The 17,490-nt window shown below is 59.3% G+C and overlaps 3 protein-coding genes across 3 annotated transcripts; 1 reads left to right on the top strand and 2 right to left on the bottom strand.

Moving 5' to 3' along the window:
• Positions 1-60: 60 nt before the first annotated feature.
• Positions 61-2,624, bottom strand: LOC101874443 (tetraspanin-18-like). The gene is made up of 8 exons (XM_034069810.1): positions 2,478-2,624; positions 2,314-2,394; positions 1,993-2,187; positions 1,509-1,583; positions 1,275-1,373; positions 995-1,174; positions 797-880; positions 61-625 (listed from the first exon to the last, which is right to left on the bottom strand). Exons 1-8 carry the CDS (start codon positions 2,523-2,525, stop codon positions 578-580), a joined length of 810 nt encoding a protein of 269 aa, XP_033925701.1. The 5' UTR covers positions 2,526-2,624; the 3' UTR covers positions 61-577.
• Positions 2,625-3,110: 486 nt separating this feature from the next.
• Positions 3,111-7,033, top strand: ADIPOR1 (adiponectin receptor 1). Its single transcript, XM_034069751.1, has 8 exons — positions 3,111-3,257; positions 3,494-3,678; positions 3,787-3,915; positions 4,732-4,903; positions 5,035-5,221; positions 6,095-6,282; positions 6,479-6,672; positions 6,775-7,033. The coding sequence occupies exons 2-8, from the start codon at positions 3,538-3,540 to the stop codon at positions 6,901-6,903; spliced, it is 1,140 nt and encodes a 379-aa protein (XP_033925642.1). The 5' UTR covers positions 3,111-3,257; positions 3,494-3,537; the 3' UTR covers positions 6,904-7,033.
• Positions 7,034-7,273: 240 nt separating this feature from the next.
• Positions 7,274-16,031, bottom strand: TIMM17A (translocase of inner mitochondrial membrane 17A). The gene is made up of 6 exons (XM_034069752.1): positions 15,976-16,031; positions 12,585-12,684; positions 11,377-11,440; positions 10,382-10,510; positions 9,913-10,023; positions 7,274-9,264 (listed from the first exon to the last, which is right to left on the bottom strand). The coding sequence occupies exons 1-6, from the start codon at positions 15,999-16,001 to the stop codon at positions 9,182-9,184; spliced, it is 513 nt and encodes a 170-aa protein (XP_033925643.1). The 5' UTR covers positions 16,002-16,031; the 3' UTR covers positions 7,274-9,181.
• Positions 16,032-17,490: the final 1,459 nt, after the last annotated feature.

Below are 17,490 nucleotides of genomic sequence, written 5' to 3'. Positions count from 1 at the left end.
CCACAGGGGAATGGGAAGTGCTGCTCCAGCTTCTGCCCTCCTGCTCTCAGAGAACTGACAACAGCACCAAGTATTTTGGTTCCTGGTTTACTCTCCCGTCACTAAAGGACACAAATCCTGCAAGCTTCAGTCTCCTGACCCTTGGAATTCCAGCTTTCCAGAGCCGTGTTAGACTCTGGCTGCAGCCTGGCCCAGGTCAGGGGATGCAGCTGTGCCTGGATGTGGTGTCTCACCAGTGACAGGCACCAGTGCAGTGCGGTGAGGAAAAGCCCAGAGGGTGCCCACAGGTCTGGCAGTGGGATGGGGAGGAGAGATGGGCACCAGCACCCTTCAGCTGGAGAGGGCTTGCAGGATGAGGGACACCTCCTGCTCCACACAGGAGCCTGCAGGGCCTTTAACCCATGTCCTGTCCCTGCTCTGAGGCACGGGAGCCAGGCCCAGGCTTCTGTGTCCATAGGAGCAGAGATGGGACTTGGGAAGGAGCAGGCAGGGAATGCTCTGACACACCAGGACCTGGAGCATCCTTCCTGCTGCTGGCTCCAGCCTTGGGGCTGCTCCCTGCCGGGCCTCATCCTGCTCAGTCGAAGTTGTAGTAAAGGCAAAAGGCAAAGAACATGGCGAAGATCTGCAATGACAGGAGGGGGGAGCAGGTCAAACCCCCCCCATCCTTCACCCCCGGTGGGTTTACCCTGTGTGTGCCTTCTGAGGGTGCTGATGGCAGCCAGAGGCTGGGGACAGCCCATCCTGCTCCCTTCACCCCCAGAGAGCCTGCCCCATCCCAGCCCCATCCCAGCACCTCAATGCCCAGCACGGCCAGGCTGCAGATCCCAGGCAGAGACACAAAGTGCTGCAAGGTCCGTCCGAAGGCAGAGAAGCAGCCCTGGAAGAGGGAGATGCCAGAGGGGCTCCGCGTGCTCCCAATGGGGCCGGGAGCTCAGGGGGTGACCCAGGTGCAGGCAGGAGGAGACAGTGATGGAGGGAGGGGGTCCCCCACCTGCTCATGGATGTAGCCAGGGCTCCGGTCCCGGCACTGCTCCCAGCCCAGCAGCTGCCCTGCCTGCAGGAGCCCATCGCGGGTGCAGCACACACGTGGCCACGGAGTTCCCGGGTGCAGCTCCTGGAAGCAGGAACCGTTCCCAAAGTCTTCGGGTCCTAAAACGCCACAACAGGAGAACTGGAAGGGAAGGGGAACGCCATCAATGTGCTGCCAACGCGGAGGTGATGCCACAGCCCAGCCCTGGGGGTCACCCTGGGCAGGTCCTATGGGTGCTCACCGTGACCATGAGGGTGTTCCAGGCCGTGGAGAAGACCTCGGCACCCTCATCCCCACGGTAGCTCCTCCGCAGCTCGGACAGGAGCAGCTCCGGCTGCATCTGTGGGTACCAAGGATGGGGCCCACCTCGAACCAGCCCCATTCTACCCACCCACCCAGTGTGAGGCTTAGGTGAGGGTGATGAAGGTGAGGGTGATGAAGGCTGCCCCCACAGCAGACCCAGAGGGGCCGGTACCTGTTTCCAGTGCAGCAGGAAGAGAACGGCCCCAACGAGCTGCATGACAAAGACGATGCTCACGAGGATGAAGAACTGGAAAGCATCGGGATGAAGGCGTCAGAGACCAGCCCCATTCCAGCTCTTCCTCTGCAGCCAGCCCTGCCTGTGCCCTGGGACCGAGGGACACGGGGGGGGGGACGACAAGAAAGGGGCTTCTGACCCTTGCTGTTGGCTTGGGAATGCCACAAGGGACAAGGCAGAGCCCCTCACTGGTAGCTGTTCACATCCTTGGGGCTCTGCACAAGGTGGGGGCTCCATCATCTCCCCCCAAAGGGTGCATTGGACCAGGGCTGCACCTCACACCCCCTCAGCGCCATGGGTCAGGGGTGGCCTTGGCAGGGCTGGGGAAGGGTTGAGCTGAACGGGCTGTTCCAGCCCCATGGATGCAATGGGTCCAGGAGGGATGGGGCACACGGGGACCCCAATGGGGGCTCCCACTCACCCCCAGCAGCAGCGCCCGGCTCCGGCGCAGGGCCCCCCAGCAGCCCAGGAAGCCGAGCAGCGCCAGGGCCGTGCCCAGCGCCAGCAGCAGGAAGGCACCGGCGCTCAGCACCCTGTTGGCAGCCACGATGTGCCTGAAGCCGGATGGGTCCACGGCCACCCAGAGCCCCACGGCCACCAGGCTGGTGCCCCCGGCCTAAGGATGCGCCGCGGTTATGGGGCGCAGGGACCATCCCCAAGCACCCCATGGGGACCGGGGGGTGCCGTGAGCTCCGCCGGGTCCCCATCACTGCAATGGGGAGGGGGGGGGGGGGGCACTCACAAACACCAGCGCGTTGAAGATGAGCATCAGGTACTTGACACAGCTCAGGACACCCATGGGGGGTCCGGGCAGCGTTGGTCCCTATGGAGGGGAGAGCAGAGCCTGAACCCCCCCCCCCCCAGCCCGAGCATCCCCTGCAGCCCCAGGGCACCCCCGGCACTCACCCTGCGGGGGCTCCGACGGCACCGGGAGCGCTGGGAGCTCCCGGCCATGAATCATTGATGGGGAACCGGATCCATTGTCCGCCCGCACCGGGTTCCTTCACGGGGGTAACCGGAGCCCGGCAGGGAAAGCGGAGCCGGGACCCACAGACCGGGGAGGGGGGCGGGGGGGGGCTGGGGCACCCGTTACCGGTGCGGGGGGGGGAACCTCGGGCATCCGTTACCGGTGCGGGGGGGGGGGGGGCCTCGAGCATCCGGTACCGGTGCGGGGGGGGGAACCTCGGGCATCCGTTACCGGTGCGGGGGGGGGGGGGCCTCGAGCATCCGGTACCGGTGCGGGGGGGGGGGGGCCTCGAGCATCCGGTACCGGTGCGGGGGGGGAACCTCGGGCATCCGGTACCTGTGCGGGGGGGGGAACCTCGGGCATCCGGTACCGGTGCGGGGGGGGGGGCCTCGGGCATCCGGTACCGGTGCGGAGGAGCCTCCGGTGGAGCCCCCCCCCCGTTGAACCGGCTCCATCACCGATCCCCCCCCCACCAGTAGGGGGCAGCCGAGTGCGCGACCACAGAGACAAGCCCGCAGCGAGGCTGGCGGGGCTGCTGCTGCGTCTCCTCCAATCGCAACAGGGGCGGGAGAGACAGACAGCCGGAGTGACCAATCAGAAAGCGGCGTTTTGTTAAGGGGCGGGGCCTCAGCCCCCGAAAGGAGCGGAAGCTTCCCCGGTTCCTCAGCGTCGCTTCCGGGGCCGCCGGTGCCGCCGCCCTGCCCGGGATGTAGCGGCCGGTGAGTGCGGCGGGGCCGGGGCTGTCGTAACCGGTGTCGGTGTCGTAATCGGTGTCGTAATCAGTGTCTGTCGTTGTCGTTACCGTTGTCGTTACCGTTGTCGTTACCGTTGTCGTTACCGTTGTCGTTACCGGTATCGTTGCCGTTACCGGTGTCGTTGCCGTTACCGTTACCGGTGTCGCCGTCCGTGTGGCGGTGCCGCCGCTCCTCACCTCTCTGCTCTCCCCATCCCGCAGCGCGGCCGCAGAAGGACGCGGAGGCCCCGTCCCCGTTCCCCTCAATGGCGTCCCGCAAGGCCTCCGCCGCCGGGCCGGGCTCCGCGCTGGGCTCCGCCGGCCGCGACCGAGCGCACCTGGAGCTGGCGGAGCTGGGGCCGCTGCTGGAGGAGAAGGGGGAGCCGGGAGCAGCCGGTTCCGCCGCTGTAAGCACCGACGGGGGGGGGGGTGAGGGGGGGTCCTGCCCGTCCCGGTGCATGGGATGCGGCTCCGTGATCTCCGCTCCTCCCGTACCCGGTGTTGGTTCCCCGCAGGCCGAGGAGCCGCCGTGCCCAGCGGCCCGGGAGGAGGAGGAGGAGGCGGAGGAGGAGGTGGTCCGAGTGCTGACGCTGCCGCTGCAGGCTCACCACGCCATGGAGAAGATGGAGGAGTTCGTGTACAAGGTACAGGAGGATGGAGCCGGGTCCGGGTCCTGAACCCCGGTGCCGTGTCCCGGTGCCGTGTCCCGGTGCTGTGTCCGGTGCTGTGTCCGGTGCTGTGTCCCGGTGCTGTGTCCCGGTGCTGTGTCCGGTGCTGTGTCCGGTGCTGTGTCCCGGTGCTGTGTCCCGGTGCTGTGTCCCGGTGCTGTGTCCGGTGCTGTGTCCGGTACTGTGTCCCGGTGCCGTGTCCCGGTGCCGTGTCCCGGTGCCGTGTCCCGGTGCCGTGTCCCGGTGCTGTGTCCGGGTCCTGAACCCCGGTGCTGTGTCCGGTGCTGCATGGGGATGCTGTGGGAAGGGGATGCTGGGGCTGTGCCCCCCATGGAGCAGTCCTGGTGCTGCTGGGTCCTCTCCATGGGAGCTGTTACCGGTCTCATTGGGTGCCATGAGCTGAGAACCAGCCTGGTCCTGGTGCCATCCAGGCCTCCTGCTCCATCCCTGGCAGTGTTCAAGGCCAGGCTGGATGAAGCCTTGGGTGCCATGGTTTAGTGTGAGGTGTCCCTGCCCATGGCAGGGGGGTTGGAACTGGATGATCTTAAGGCCCTTTCCAACCCTAACTGTTCTATGATTCCCAGTCTGGAATGGGAATTCCCCCTGCAGGGAAGAGTGGCTTAAAACTACAGCTGCAGATCCCAGGATGTGCCTGGTTTAAGGGCTCCCTTGTGTTACAAACCCCAAACCTCTCCCGAAGGAGCATCCCAGGCTGTGTTCCAGCCCTTCCTGGGCTTATCCCACCCGGGCCATTGGGGTGGCTGTGAACCTGCAGCCTGTGTCCTGCTGCAGGTGTGGGAAGGTCGCTGGCGAGTGATCCCCTATGATGTCCTCCCGGACTGGCTGAAGGACAACGATTACCTCCTGCACGGCCACCGCCCGCCCATGCCCAGCTTCCGAGCCTGCTTCAAGAGCATCTTCCGGATACACACCGAGACAGGCAACATCTGGACACATCTGCTAGGTGCTGAGGCCTGGGGGGGGCACTGGGACCCCTGTGGCTTTGCTGCTGGTCCCTAAGAGGGGATGGAGTGATGGGGAAGCAGGAAGAGCACAAGGGAGCTTCCCTTTGAGACGGTGCTGTGCTCCCTGCAGGTTTTGTGTTGTTCCTGTGCTTGGGAATCCTGACCATGCTGCGGCCCAACATGTACTTCATGGCTCCTCTCCAGGAGAAGGTGGTGTTCGGGATGTTCTTCCTGGGAGCGGTGCTGTGCCTCAGCTTCTCCTGGCTCTTCCACACTGTCTACTGTCACTCGGAGAAGGTCTCGAGGACCTTCTCAAAGTGAGTCAGCACATGGGGTTGTGTGGGATCCAAGTGCTCTTCCTCTTGGAAGTGCTGCCTTTTATCCCTGGGGATAGTTCAGTGCATCCACAGTGAACCAGAGCTGGGTGCTGGAGGTCCCTGCACTGTGCAGGAGCACTTGAAATCATGGAACCCCAGCCTGGTTTGGGTTGAAGGGACCTCAAAGCTCCTCCAGCTCCAACCCCTGCCACGGGCAGGGACCCCTTCCACTGGAGCAGCTGCTCCAAGCCCCTGTGTCCAACCTGGCCTTGAGCACTGCCAGGGATGGGGCAGCCACAGCTGCTCTGGGCACCCTGTGCCAGTGTTCCAGTAGCCTCATAATGAAGAACTTGTTCCTAATATCTCATCCAACTCTTCCCTCTTCCACCTGGAAGCTGTTTCTCCTCATCCCATCCCTACATCCCTTCATCCCTTGTCCCAAGCCCCTCTCCAGCTTTCCTGCAGCCCCTTTAGGCACTGGAGCTGCTCTCAGGTCTCCCCTTCTCTTGTCCAGGCTGCCCCAGCCCAGCTCTCTCAGCCTGGCTCCAGAGCAGAGCTGCTCCAGCCCTCAGGCAATGATAAACCCCAGGACCTGCAGCCTTTGTACCCCTTGTGGGGGCTCTGGGGCTCTCGGGGCACTGCTGGGATGTGCCCATTTGGTGCTTTCCAGTTTCCTGGATGCTTTTGAATCCCTGGTTTGGATCCAGGCTGGACTGAAACCAAATGGAGAGGAGCAAACCAAAGGGGTTCCCGGCAGTGGCCTCTCCACAGGGACACTCGGGGCTGGGTACCGGTGCTGTCATCCAGAGGACACGAGGAGGGGGTTGTTGGGGGCTCCCCTTTGACTCCCTTCTCATTGCACCCTGGCTGCAGGTTGGATTATTCAGGAATTGCACTGCTGATCATGGGAAGCTTCGTCCCATGGCTCTACTACTCCTTCTACTGCTCCCCCCAGCCAAGACTCATCTACCTCTCCATCGTCTGCGTCTTGGGCATCTCTGCCATCATCGTCGCGCAGTGGGACCGCTTCGCCACCCCCAAGCACAGGCAGACCAGAGCAGGTAGGGGCTGCCCCAGCCCCGGGAGGCCTTTGGGAAGATCCCACTCTTCCCTCTGGGCATTGCTCCTGCACCTTCCCCGATCCAACGCCTCCGGCACAGCCTCGCCTCAAGGTTGTGAGGCTGTGGTGTGAGCCGAGGGCACGGTCCCTGTGCAGGATGGGCTCTGGGAGGTGCTGGTCTCTCCTCTCCATCATAGGCGTGTTCCTGGGGCTGGGGCTGAGCGGGGTGGTGCCCACCATGCACTTCACCATCGCCGAGGGCTTCGTCAAAGCCACCACCGTGGGCCAGATGGGTTGGTTCTTCCTCATGGCTGTGATGTACATCACCGGTGCTGGGCTCTATGCTGCCCGCATCCCCGAGCGCTTCTTCCCGGGCAAGTTCGACATCTGGGTGAGTGATGGGGCCGAGGCCGTCAATGGGGGGAGCTGTGGGGTTGTCCCGGTGCTCCTTTGGCTCTCCTCTAAAGGGTTTTCTCACTCCCCCCCCCTTCAGTTTCAATCACATCAGATCTTCCACGTGCTCGTGGTGGCCGCAGCCTTCGTCCACTTCTATGGCGTGTCCAACCTGCAGGAGTTCCGCTACGGCCTCGAGGGGGGGTGCACAGACGACTCTCTGCTCTGAGGGCGCCTGCTTTTACCCAAGCTTCCCAAGTGCTTTTTAAACTCTTTTGTCTTTGCTACACCACAAAACCCTGAGGAAGGCTCCAAACCCCACAGGGTTCTTGGCATTGGGGGGGGGGGGGGGGGGGTGGGTTTTTAAAGCTAAATAACAAATTCCTTAGCAAAGTTGACCAAATCCTCACACCCCCAACCCCTTTTCCCCTGCAGCACCGGCCGCTGGCAGCCAGCCCTGGCTCAGCTGCACCGGGGTCCCCCCATTCCCCCTAGCATGCAAGCCCGGTGTGTGCCACAGCCCTGGGCACGGGCACAGCCCCGGTTGGAACTGTCCTTTACCTGTTCTGTTTGTTCCTGACACAGTAATGTACCAGAGAGACTATTTAATATTTAATACGATGCTTTCAAGAAGCCTTGGCCGGGCCCCGCACTGCCCTCGGCCCCCTCGCTGGCTCCGGCAGGGAAGGAAGGGCAGTGGGGCAGGGCAATGTAGAGCTGCTGTAGCTGATTGAAATAAACAGGTCAATAGTTCGGTGTTGTGCTGTTGGTGGTGGGTTTTGGGGGGGGATGTTTGGGGTGAGCACCGGGAGGGTCAGTGTGGGGCCGGGGCAGAGGCCAAACCCAGCGGCTGAACTCGAAGCCACAGGGAACTCGTGGGTGTTGCAGTGATGAGAGGGCAGGAAACAGCCCTTCCTGTAGGGACAGGCCAAAGGGAATGGCTTTAATGGGACTCGATGCCCTCCTGCCTGGGATCAGTGCAGCAGAAAGGATGCTGCGGGTGGGGGGGATGAAGGACACCCAGAATCAGAGGTTTCTTGATGTGTAGAAGCACATGTGAGGGACTCGCCAGGGCCTGTGGGCATGGGAGGTGTGAGGGCAAGAGCTGTTTGCCTGCAGCTCCTCTCCAGTGCAGCCCTAGGCCAGCTCCCTGGCATGAGAGCTGCACACTGAGCCTGAACACAGAGGTGATGATGGACACGCAGGGGATGCTCTGGAGCTGATGGGGCAGGATGTAATCCTCTCTGAGCCTCACAGTGGGGTCTCAGATGGAGCCAGGAGCGCTGCCCAAGTGACATGGAGCATGAAAACTGCCTTTAGGAGCCAGGTCAGTGGCAAAGCCCCAGCCACAGCCATGCACTGTGTAAGGCTTTGGGAAGTTACACCCCAACAGCAGCTCCATGAACCTGGAAGGTACCAGAGACTCAACCGCTGGGAATCCTGGAGTGGTTGTAGCATGGTCAGGGGATTGGGAACAGGAAAATGTCCCTTTTCCAGGATGGTGGACATAGGAAAGGGGCAGGATTTGCACTTACACTTTGTATAATCCCAATTCATCCCTTTGGCAGCCATTACTGTGCTACTTCTGTGTTATCCCCACCCTCTCCTCCTATCACAAGGGCCTAACTTGGTTCCCTGACAGAGAGCAGAGACCAAGCTCCCTGCAGGGCAGAGGAAAAGCCCCGATGCCCTGACTTTGGGAGCACAGCTACTCCAGCAAGGCCAGCACCACCAGCAAACCTCACTGGCTCTCAGCTGGTACCTGCTGGCAGAGGGAACGCGCTTCCAAACTGGAGAGCAGATGGTTTAACTGGGCTCAGGACTGGGTCTGGTGTGTCCTGCGCACTGCAGGGTGCCAGGAAGCAGCAGCACAGAGGCAGGATGAGTTTGCTGCCACCTCCTGCTAACAGAGGCTCAAAGCCTCAGGGTTTAAAGGGAGGCAGATCCACAAAAGGCAGATTCAGCTTCAGCTGCAGAGCTGGGGCTGGGAGCAGTGTGGGAAACACAGAAGAGCACCGGAATGGGTGTTGCTGGAAGGAATTCCCACTAGCTTGTGCCTTCTGCTAATACTCACTTTAGGACTGGCAAACCTGGGTGTAGATAAAACTCTTTTCCTTAAGCTGATAAACAGTGACCTAAATCCAGTGGGGATGAGGCTCAATTCCAGCTGTGCTCAACGCGGGTGCTCAGAGCCACATCCCAGGGAAGACTCCAGAGGCTTCCAGTGCAGTCTGTGTCCAAAGGATGACAAGACTCCAGCTGGTCCTTGTCTGAACCCTCCGTGTATTCTACCAGACACTCATTAACATGACAGCAATGGGACCTATCACCAATAAATAGACCTGTCCTCTTGCTACCAGTTCTCCTGCGTGGCTCGACACCAAGAAGTGCTGAAGGTTCCTCTTGGCGTGGTGTGTGTCAGAGGTTACCACTGGTGGGCAGACATAGCACAGCTGGGGCTGCCGATGCTGGGAGGGAGAGCTGAGGAGAACGGGAGCCGAGGAGGGTCACTGGTACTGCCTGTAGTCACCGAAGGGAGAGGGCGAGGGAGCAGGCGGCAGCTGGGAGGGATCGTCTGAGAACTGAGGGCCTGGGACGAGTCAAGAGGGGAAAAGGCAAAGAGTTAATGGCAAAGGCAGGAGAAACTCCCCCCTCAGAGCTGGGAGCAGCTTCACAGCTCCAGACATCCCTGTGCAAACTGATGGAGCCAATAACACTGGGGTTTGATTTCCTTCCAACTGCTCTGTGCATCTGACAGATGGAGAGAGCTGGGCTGGGGCAGCCTGGGCAGGAGAAGGCTCCTGAAGGGGAGGAAATAACTGAACCCTCAGTTTTCCCAGGGGTGTTGGTTTGGAAGCAGGTTACTGAACAACCACCACTAACTCCTGGGAACCTCTCCTCTGTCTCCATCTGCTGATCCCCATCACCTCCTTTAACCCAGGGCTCCCCACACACCTGCACCCAGACCCCAGGGACCTGCCAGAACCCCTCCTCTGCCCACAGCCTGCTGCTTGCTGCTCCTTCAGGCTGTGTGGCTGCAGCAGGGACAGCCCAGGAGACAGCCTCACTTCCAGCCTCCAGCAGCCAGAGGGAAGGCACTGGATGAGCCTCATCCATCCCCCTCCCCCCTGACCTCCTACAGCCCTCACAGCCAGTGGAGTACACTGACCATGGTCAGAGCAGGGGTATGTTGGCAAAGGCTTTGTGCCAGTGCCCCCACATCCTGGGCCCTCCTCACCGTTTGCAAACTGTGTGGAAGCAAATCTTGTCAAGAGAATTCCAGCTCCTTCGATTAACGCCAGGAGAATTCCTCCCATGGCCGCAGATCCCACCATGGCAACGGGGCCGTCTGAAAGATGAAAAGCACAAAACCCCACTTTGCAGTCCCCTTTGCACACCTGGCTCTTGCTGCACTCATTCCCTCTCCTAGGAGCAGAACCAGAAGTGGTCGTTTTGCATCCATGAAGCCTCATTAGCATCACCAGTAAAAGGATCAGGACTGAGCAACTCTCCCCCTCCATGGATACAAAGGAACTGGGTAACGTTTCCCCACTTGTTGCTTCCCTGAGCACAGCACAAAAGCCTCCAATTATCCTTCCAGTCCTCTGAGAAAGGCAATTCCACCTTAGGAATCACAGGTGCTTCACTACAGTGAGGAGAACATTTAGAATACAGAGGTTTTTCAACCCACAGCCTCAATTCCTTACTTCTTGCAGCTAATATGGCTCCAGTCAGGGCTCCGCTGGTGATGGAATTCCAGGGATCCTCCTTCCCTCTCATTCTGACCATACTGCAGTCAATCATGGAGAAGAGGCCTCCCCAGACAGCAAAGCTCCCTGGGAGAAATGACACAAGAGCCACTCAGGGAAAGCAGAGAAGCCAACACTGCTGCAGGCACATCCCCAAGAGGTGGCGCAGCACCAGCGCTGGATGTGCCATGGAAACATCCCAGCAAAGAGCCAAACGGGGGGAAAAGCAACACTGGGATGAGTTCCCAGCTCTCCAGGCAATACACGTTACATTCCATGGTATTTAAGAGGTCACACATTGTAGTACACACACAGAGGTTATACAGGGGATCCTGCCCCTCTGCTGCGTGAAGGGGAGACCCCCCCTGCAGCCCTGATCCAGCTCTGGGGCAGCAGCACAAGAGGGACCTGGAGCTGTTGGAGCGAGGCCAGAGGAGGCCATGGAGCTGCTGCGAGGGCTGGAGCAGCTCTGCTCTGGAGCCAGGCTGAGAGAGCTGAGCTGGGGCAGCCTGAACAAGAGAAGGCTCCTGAAGGGGAGACCTGAGAGCAGCTCCAGTGCCTGAAGGGGCTGCAGGAAAGCTGGAGAGGGGCTTGGGACAAGGAATGTAGGGACAGGCCAAGGGGAATGGCTTGAACCTGCCCAAGAGAGGGGAGACTGAGCTGAGCTCTGAGGCAGAAGCTGTTCCCTGGGAGGGTGCTGAGGCGCTGGCACAGGGTGCCCAGAGCAGCTGTGGCTGCCCCATCCCTGGCAGTGCTCAAGGCCAGGTTGGACACAGGGGCTTGGAGCAGCTGCTCCAGTGGAAGGGGTCCCTGCCCGTGGCAGGGGTTGGAGCTTGAGGAGCTTTAAGGTCCCTTCAAAACAAACCAGGCTGGGGGTCTGCAGTGATTTAGACCTCATCTCAGCAGCCAAGAGAAGCAATTCAGCTTCTAAATTGAGCTCCCCAGTCACTCACCTCCCAGCTGTGGAGCTCTTGTTTTAATTGCTGTCAAGCTGCCCCGCAGCCGGTGGTTTACACCCTACAGGAAAAGAGAAACAACAGTTACAATGAGAGTGAAGCCTCACAGCCCATCTGCCTGGGTACAGCACAAAGCTGCCACCAGCCCAACCTATTTCCACAGCAGCTGTGAGCAGGAGCTGACAGAAAACACATTTTCCACACGCTTTAGTACTTATCACAGCCTTATGAATCCCTGTCAACTACAGAAAGGAATTACAGCACCAGGCCTGAACCACTTTGAGATCAAAGCCTGTCTGAGTGGCCTGCAGGGGCTGAAGAGGACATTCAGCAAGAGAAGCCTGTTTATTTTCCAGGTGCATCATTCCTTTGTTCCTATCTGGTGCTGGGCCACTTGACACTCTGCACACCAGCAGAGCCAACAGCAGCATTTGGTGTAGGGAACCACAGGGATTCTACCCATGGACACCCAGAGGAAGAGCACCTCATGCTGGGTTAAAGGAAAACCACACTTTGGCACGTCATGTTCCCATTGGGTCTATTCCAGTACAATCACCTCAACCCTATTTCATTTGCCCACAGAGCAGGAGCAGTGTGCTCAGCTGTAGGCTCATGGTTCTCCCAAATTCAGTCATTCCTGCTGGTCAGCTGGAGAGCTGGAGCAGCTCTGGAGCTGGGCTGGAGCAGCCTGGACAAGAGAAGGCTCCTGAAGGGGAGAGCTGAGAGCAGCTCCAGTGCCTAAAGGGGCTGCAGGGAACCTGGAGAGGGGCTTGGGACAAGGGCCTGGAGGGATGGGATGAGGAGAAACAGCTTCCAGCTGGAAGAGGGGAAAGTTGGATGAGATACTGGGAAGAAGTTCTTCATTATGAGGGTGGTGGGACAGTGGAATGGGTTGCCCAATCCCTGGCAGTGCTCAAGGCCAGGTTGGACACAGGGGCTTGGAGCAGCTGCTCCAGTGGAAGGTGTCCCTGCCCGTGGCAGGGGTTGGGGCTGAAGGAGCTTTGAGGTCCCTTCCAACCCAAACCAGGCTGGGATTCTGAGAAGTTTTAGTCCCTGTACACAGAATGATGAAGGACCCACATGGAGCCTGAGCTGATCCTCAGATCTGGATCCACGACATGGCTTTTAACCCTCCTCTGTCCCTTCAGCTGGGCAGAGGCAAGGAGCAGACAGCACTTGAGCATGCTCTGCAATGACTGGCTTACCACTGGGGAGTTCCGGAAGCCCTTGATAGCCTGGAAGATGCCACCTCCAATGGCTCCCATGGTGAAAGCGCCTCCGCAGTCATCCACTATCCTCCAGGGACTAGAGAGAGAAGGATGCAAACACGGAATTACATCCTGGGAAGTGGTGCCAGAAGCTGTACAGGAGGCACTGCCCCTGCACTGGGGTGCCAGCTGCATGGCCTTCCAGCCAGCAAGTCATAAATCCCATAGGGAAACAACCCGACCTTTGGGGAGAGCCCAAGAAGCCACCTCCCTGGAGCAGCAGTGTCAGCTGCAGCTCAGCTCCTCACCCAAGGCAAGGAGATATGCTTCCAGCATGGAAAACCCCTGCAGAATTCCAGCCCTGTCCTACTTTGGGAGTGTAAAGAGCTTTACATTGACTGCTCTCTCAGGAAACTGCAGTGGTAAATTCAAGCAGGTTCAGCTCTCAAAGCACCTCCATGGCTCAGGCTCCTTCTGAGCTCTGCTTCGTTAAATGAGAGACTTCAAAGGCATCTTCTGTTCGACTGGAAAGGTTTTTCCTGCTGCATCCTGGCTCTTTGAAGTGCATTCAAAGGAAACACAGCCCCTGCTGGAGGCTGAAGGGACTCCAGCAACACAGAGCATCAAACGCTTCCCATCGACAAGCAAAAGCTTTGCAACAAAGAGCACGCTGCTGACAGCAAAGGCTTTGAACACCAGTGAGATGAGCTTTAATTTGGGGTTCAAACCAAACACGAGCTCCCCACCACTAACCTGGACTCCTAAACTAGGTGAGCACCAACCTGCTCTTAACTGCCCCACTGCTGGTGACATCAAAATACAACCAGGTTATTGTATTGCCTTCATCTGCCATCAAAATCCAGCAAAGCCCAGCACTGCAGGGTTTAGGAGGTGGCTTGAGCTGAGCTCTTAGGCAGAAGCTGTTCCCTGGGAGGGTGCTGAGGCGCTGGCACAGAAGCTGTGGCTGCCCCATCCCTGGCAGTGCTCAAGGCCAGGATGGACACAGGGGCTTGGAGCAGCTGCTCCAGTGGAAGGGGTCCCTGCCCGTGGCAGGGGTTGGAGCTGGAGGAGCTTTGAGGCCCCTGTGGGATGCTGTGACTCTGTACTGGTATCTAATGTAAATCCCCCTCTCTCAGTTTGAAGCCACCCCCCTTGTCCTGTCACTACATTTTGTCATGAGATGGTTCTTCATCTCCTGAGATCAATGTCTCAGCCCTGCAGCCCCCAGCACAGCCTCTCCTCACCCCATCACTACCCCGGAACCTCTCCCTGGCAGCAAGCAGAGCATCACCATCACCAAAGGAAGGGAAATGCCCTCTTGGCATCAGTCACTTGCTTTGCTTTGGCATCACTTGGTTGCTCTGAAGCACCAGAACCCCAGCCCAGTGCCATCAGTGGCAGCAGCAGCCCAGCCCCACACGGATTTGTTACACAGGAGGATCACACATCATCCCTTCACACATCCCCTGTCACCCTGCCTGCACCAGGCTTTCATCTCAGCTCCCCACAAATCCCATCCAGCTTCAACTCAATTCAATTCTTTAGCCCCAAATCACATTTTCCTTCCCTTTCCCCCATTTTCACATTTCCTCCCTCTTTTCTTTTCCTTCTCCCTGTACTTTTAATGATGAGGAAGAGGCTCCAGGCTCATTGTGTTGGCAGAGATGCCAAGATGAAAAGCAACCCAAGCCTTTCTTCTCAGGGCTGCTTTGATGAGGGTTTGTTCTCCTCCCCATCTCCTGATTGTGATCTGCTCTGTTATGAATAAAACATCTCCATCACAAGCTCCCTTCATTAACCTGCTGACAGAGCTCTCAGTAAAGGCCTTCTGGAAATCCAGATGAATTATGGAAAGTGGTCTCCCTTTGCCCACAAGGTCAGAGAATCCCAATTGAGCAGGGACTGCTCTTTACAGGAGCTTCATTAATCAGACCCCAATCACACACTTGCCTCTCTTTAACCCTGCTTCAATGTCAAGCTCATTACCTGCTCCCTCTGGGGTTCTTCCTTTTCCTTTGAAACTCCCTCCAGCACCCTCAGGAGCAGCTTTTCAAGGAGGAAACCTCTTTGATACCATCCCAACCATTCCATGTGTGGGTATCCCAGAGCTGACACTAAGCACCCACAGCCCCACCAGCACCAGAGCCCAGTGGGGGAGAGAGTTGGAAGAGAATAAAAGAGGTGATTCCACTGTTAATCTATCACTTACCTACAAGTTTTATGTCACTGATGGCTCCCTGACTTTAAGGGCAACCCTCACAGGAAGGAAACCACATGCTCACTGCTGCATGCAAGGTAAGGTTGGATTCATAGAATCCCAGTCTGCTTTGGGTTGAAGGGACCTCAAAGCTTCTCCAGCTCCAACCCTTGCCACGGGCAGGGACCCCTTCCACTGGAGCAGCTGCTCCAAGCCCCTGTGTCCAACCTGGCCTTGAGCACTGCCAGGGATGGGGCAGCCACAGCTTCTCTGGGCACCCTGTGCCAGCGCCTCAGCACCCTCCCAGGGAACAGCTTCTGCCTCAGAGCTCAGCTCAGTCTCCCCTCTCTTGGGCAGGTTCAAGCCATTCCCCTTGGCCTGTCCCTACAGGCCCTTGTCCCAAGCCCCTCTCCAGCTTTCCTGCAGCCCCTTTAGGCACGGGCACGGTGCGAGGGGGACACACACAGAGGGGTGTGCTGGGGGGCTATGAGAGGGGGGAGCTCACAGCAACCGGTACAGAGCATTCACCCTGCTCACAGACCCACTCTGTGCTATGGGGAGGCGGTGTCAGTGGAGCTGAGGGGCTGCTCCTGAGCCTCCCCTCCCATTGGGGCAGTTTAATACCCGTTGGCACGGTTCATTATTCGTTGGCACGGTTCATTACCCGTTGGCACAGTTCTTTACCCGTTGGCACAGTTCTTTACCCGTTGGAATGGTTCTTTACCCGTTGGACCGGTTCATTACCCGTTGGCACAGTTCTTTACCCGTTGGAACGGTTCTTTACCCGTTTGAACTGTTCTTTACCCGTTAGAACGGTTTATTACCCGTTGCCACGGTTCTCTACCACACCACAAGCTTTACGTTGCCCCGTACACAGCCGGAGCTCGGCCCGGCCCATCCCCCCGCCCCGACGGAGGCCGAGCCGGGCCCGAACCCCCGCCGGTGCTTCCCCCCCTCAGCGCGGCTCGGCCGGGCCCGGTACCGGCGCTCACTGCAGGCCGCAGGCCGCGGGCCAGGCCGCTGCCTCAGCGGGGCCTCACCAAGGTCACGCAGCCGCACTCCCCACAGCCGCCGCACACCCCCCCGCCGGCGGGGGGGGCTCCCCCCGTTCCCATCCGGTTCTCCCCCGGTCCCATCCCGTTCATCCCGGTTCATCCCCCCCCACAACCGGACCCAACCGGCGCCGCTCACCAGGGCTCCCTCGCGTACTCCTCCATCTTGGCAGGCCCCACCGCCCTCCGCCCGCCTTCCCGCCCGCCCCATTGGCTGAGCGCGACCCGCAGCAGGCCAATAGGGGCAGAGGGCGGGACTAGGCGTCTTGCGCATGCGCGGTGCGCGTTTCTTCCCCTCGTTCCCCCCCTCCTGTACCCCGTACCGGGGTCTCTGGTGCGGCCGCTCCGGGCACCGGGACCGCTCCGGCCCCATCGGCCCCAATGGGGTCGTGTCCTGCGGTGGGAGCCAGCAGGGACCCGGAGAGGGGCTGGGGACAAGGGCCTGGAGGGACAGGCCAAGGGGAATGGCTTGAACCTGCCCAAGAGAGGGGAGACTGAGCTGAGCTCTGAGGCAGAAGCTGTTCCCTGGGAGGGTGCTGAGGCGCTGGCACAGGGTGCCCAGAGAAGCTGTGGCTGCCCCATCCCTGGCAGTGCTCAAGGCCAGGTTGGACACAGGGGCTTGGAGCAGCTGCTCCAGTGGAAGGGGTCCCTGCCTGTGGCAGGTGTTGGAGCTGGAGGAGCTTTGAGGTCCCTTCCATCCAACCCATGCTGGGGTTCCATGATCCCATGCCCCAAGGGCTGCCCTGCCCGTTCCCCCTTGGAGGGGCCGCGGCTGCTGCAGTGCCGCAGGGCAGCAGCAGGTGGTGCTGTGGCTGCTGCTCTGCCTGAGGACGGGAGGTGGGAACAGAGGAAACCCCCCTTGGAGCATCTCCCTCCGCTCCGGTGTTCCTGCTGTGACCGGTCCCACACTGCTCCAGCCCTCCTGAGCATGGCAATTGCTTGCGGTAGCTTCATCCTTCCCCTTACTGAGGGGTAAGTCCTGACTCAGCACCCTCCAGGGAACAGCTTCTGCCTAAGAGCTCAGCTCAGGCTCCAATGGGCAGGTTCAAGCCATTCCCCTTGGCCTGGCCCTACAGGCCCTTGTCCCCTGCCCCTGCTGTAGGAAGGTGGAGCACTTAAGGCAGTCATTTGGCTTCTTCACATGAGGGCACCAAATGGACACCAATGTGTTCAATTCATTCTGGTTCCTGTTGCCTTCGTGTGGCTGTTTTGGTGTGAGGGGAGGAAAAGAGCATCCAGGCTGAGAGCAGAAGGAAGTGAAGGGATGAGCATGTCCCTCTAGTCCTCAGGGCAAAGGAGCACCAAGATGAGGGTCATGAGGTCAGGGAGATAGAAGTGATGGGGTGAAGGGGGATGGAACACAACATGACAGTGTTCAGGGTTATGGTACCTAAATACAACATGACAGTGTTCGGGGTTATGGTACTTAAATACAACATGACAGTGGTCAGGGTTATGGTACCTAAATACAACATGACAGTGTTCGGGGTTATGGTACCTAAATACAACATGACAGTGGTCAGGGTTATGGTACCTAAATACAACATGACAGTGTTCGGGGTTATGGTACCTAAATACAACATGACAGTGTTCAGGGTTATGGTACCTAAATACAACATGACAGTGGTCAGGGTTATGGTACCTAAATACAACA

The sequence above is a fragment of the Melopsittacus undulatus genome, chromosome 16 (genome assembly GCF_012275295.1).
Source record: "Melopsittacus undulatus isolate bMelUnd1 chromosome 16, bMelUnd1.mat.Z, whole genome shotgun sequence".
In the NCBI taxonomy this organism is placed as follows: domain Eukaryota; kingdom Metazoa; phylum Chordata; class Aves; order Psittaciformes; family Psittaculidae; genus Melopsittacus; species Melopsittacus undulatus.
The sequence above is the reverse complement of the archived record's forward strand: the minus strand, read 5'-3'. Positions and strand labels throughout refer to the sequence as shown.

Excerpts from the sequence above, each read along its gene's own strand:
- ADIPOR1 (XM_034069751.1), top strand. The coding sequence starts at position 3,538 with ATGGCGTCCCGCAAGGCCTCCGCCGCCGGGCCGGGCTCCGCGCTGGGC. Across the intron at positions 3,916-4,731 it reads TGGAGGAGTTCGTGTACAAG|GTGTGGGAAGGTCGCTGGCG; the intron begins GTACAGGAGGAT and ends GTCCTGCTGCAG. Across the intron at positions 5,222-6,094 it reads GTCTCGAGGACCTTCTCAAA|GTTGGATTATTCAGGAATTG; the intron begins GTGAGTCAGCAC and ends CCCTGGCTGCAG.
- LOC101874443 (XM_034069810.1), bottom strand. The coding sequence starts at position 2,525 with ATGGCCGGGAGCTCCCAGCGCTCCCGGTGCCGTCGGAGCCCCCGCAGG. Across the intron at positions 2,395-2,477 it reads GCCGTCGGAGCCCCCGCAGG|GGACCAACGCTGCCCGGACC; the intron begins GTGAGTGCCGGG and ends TCCCCTCCATAG. Across the intron at positions 626-796 it reads TGGCCGTGCTGGGCATTGAG|ATCTTCGCCATGTTCTTTGC; the intron begins GTGCTGGGATGG and ends CTGTCATTGCAG.
- TIMM17A (XM_034069752.1), bottom strand. The coding sequence starts at position 16,001 with ATGGAGGAGTACGCGAGGGAGCCCTG. Across the intron at positions 11,441-12,584 it reads GCTTCCGGAACTCCCCAGTG|GGTGTAAACCACCGGCTGCG; the intron begins GTAAGCCAGTCA and ends CTTTTCCTGTAG. Across the intron at positions 9,265-9,912 it reads TTCCACACAGTTTGCAAACG|GCCCTCAGTTCTCAGACGAT; the intron begins GTGAGGAGGGCC and ends GACTCGTCCCAG.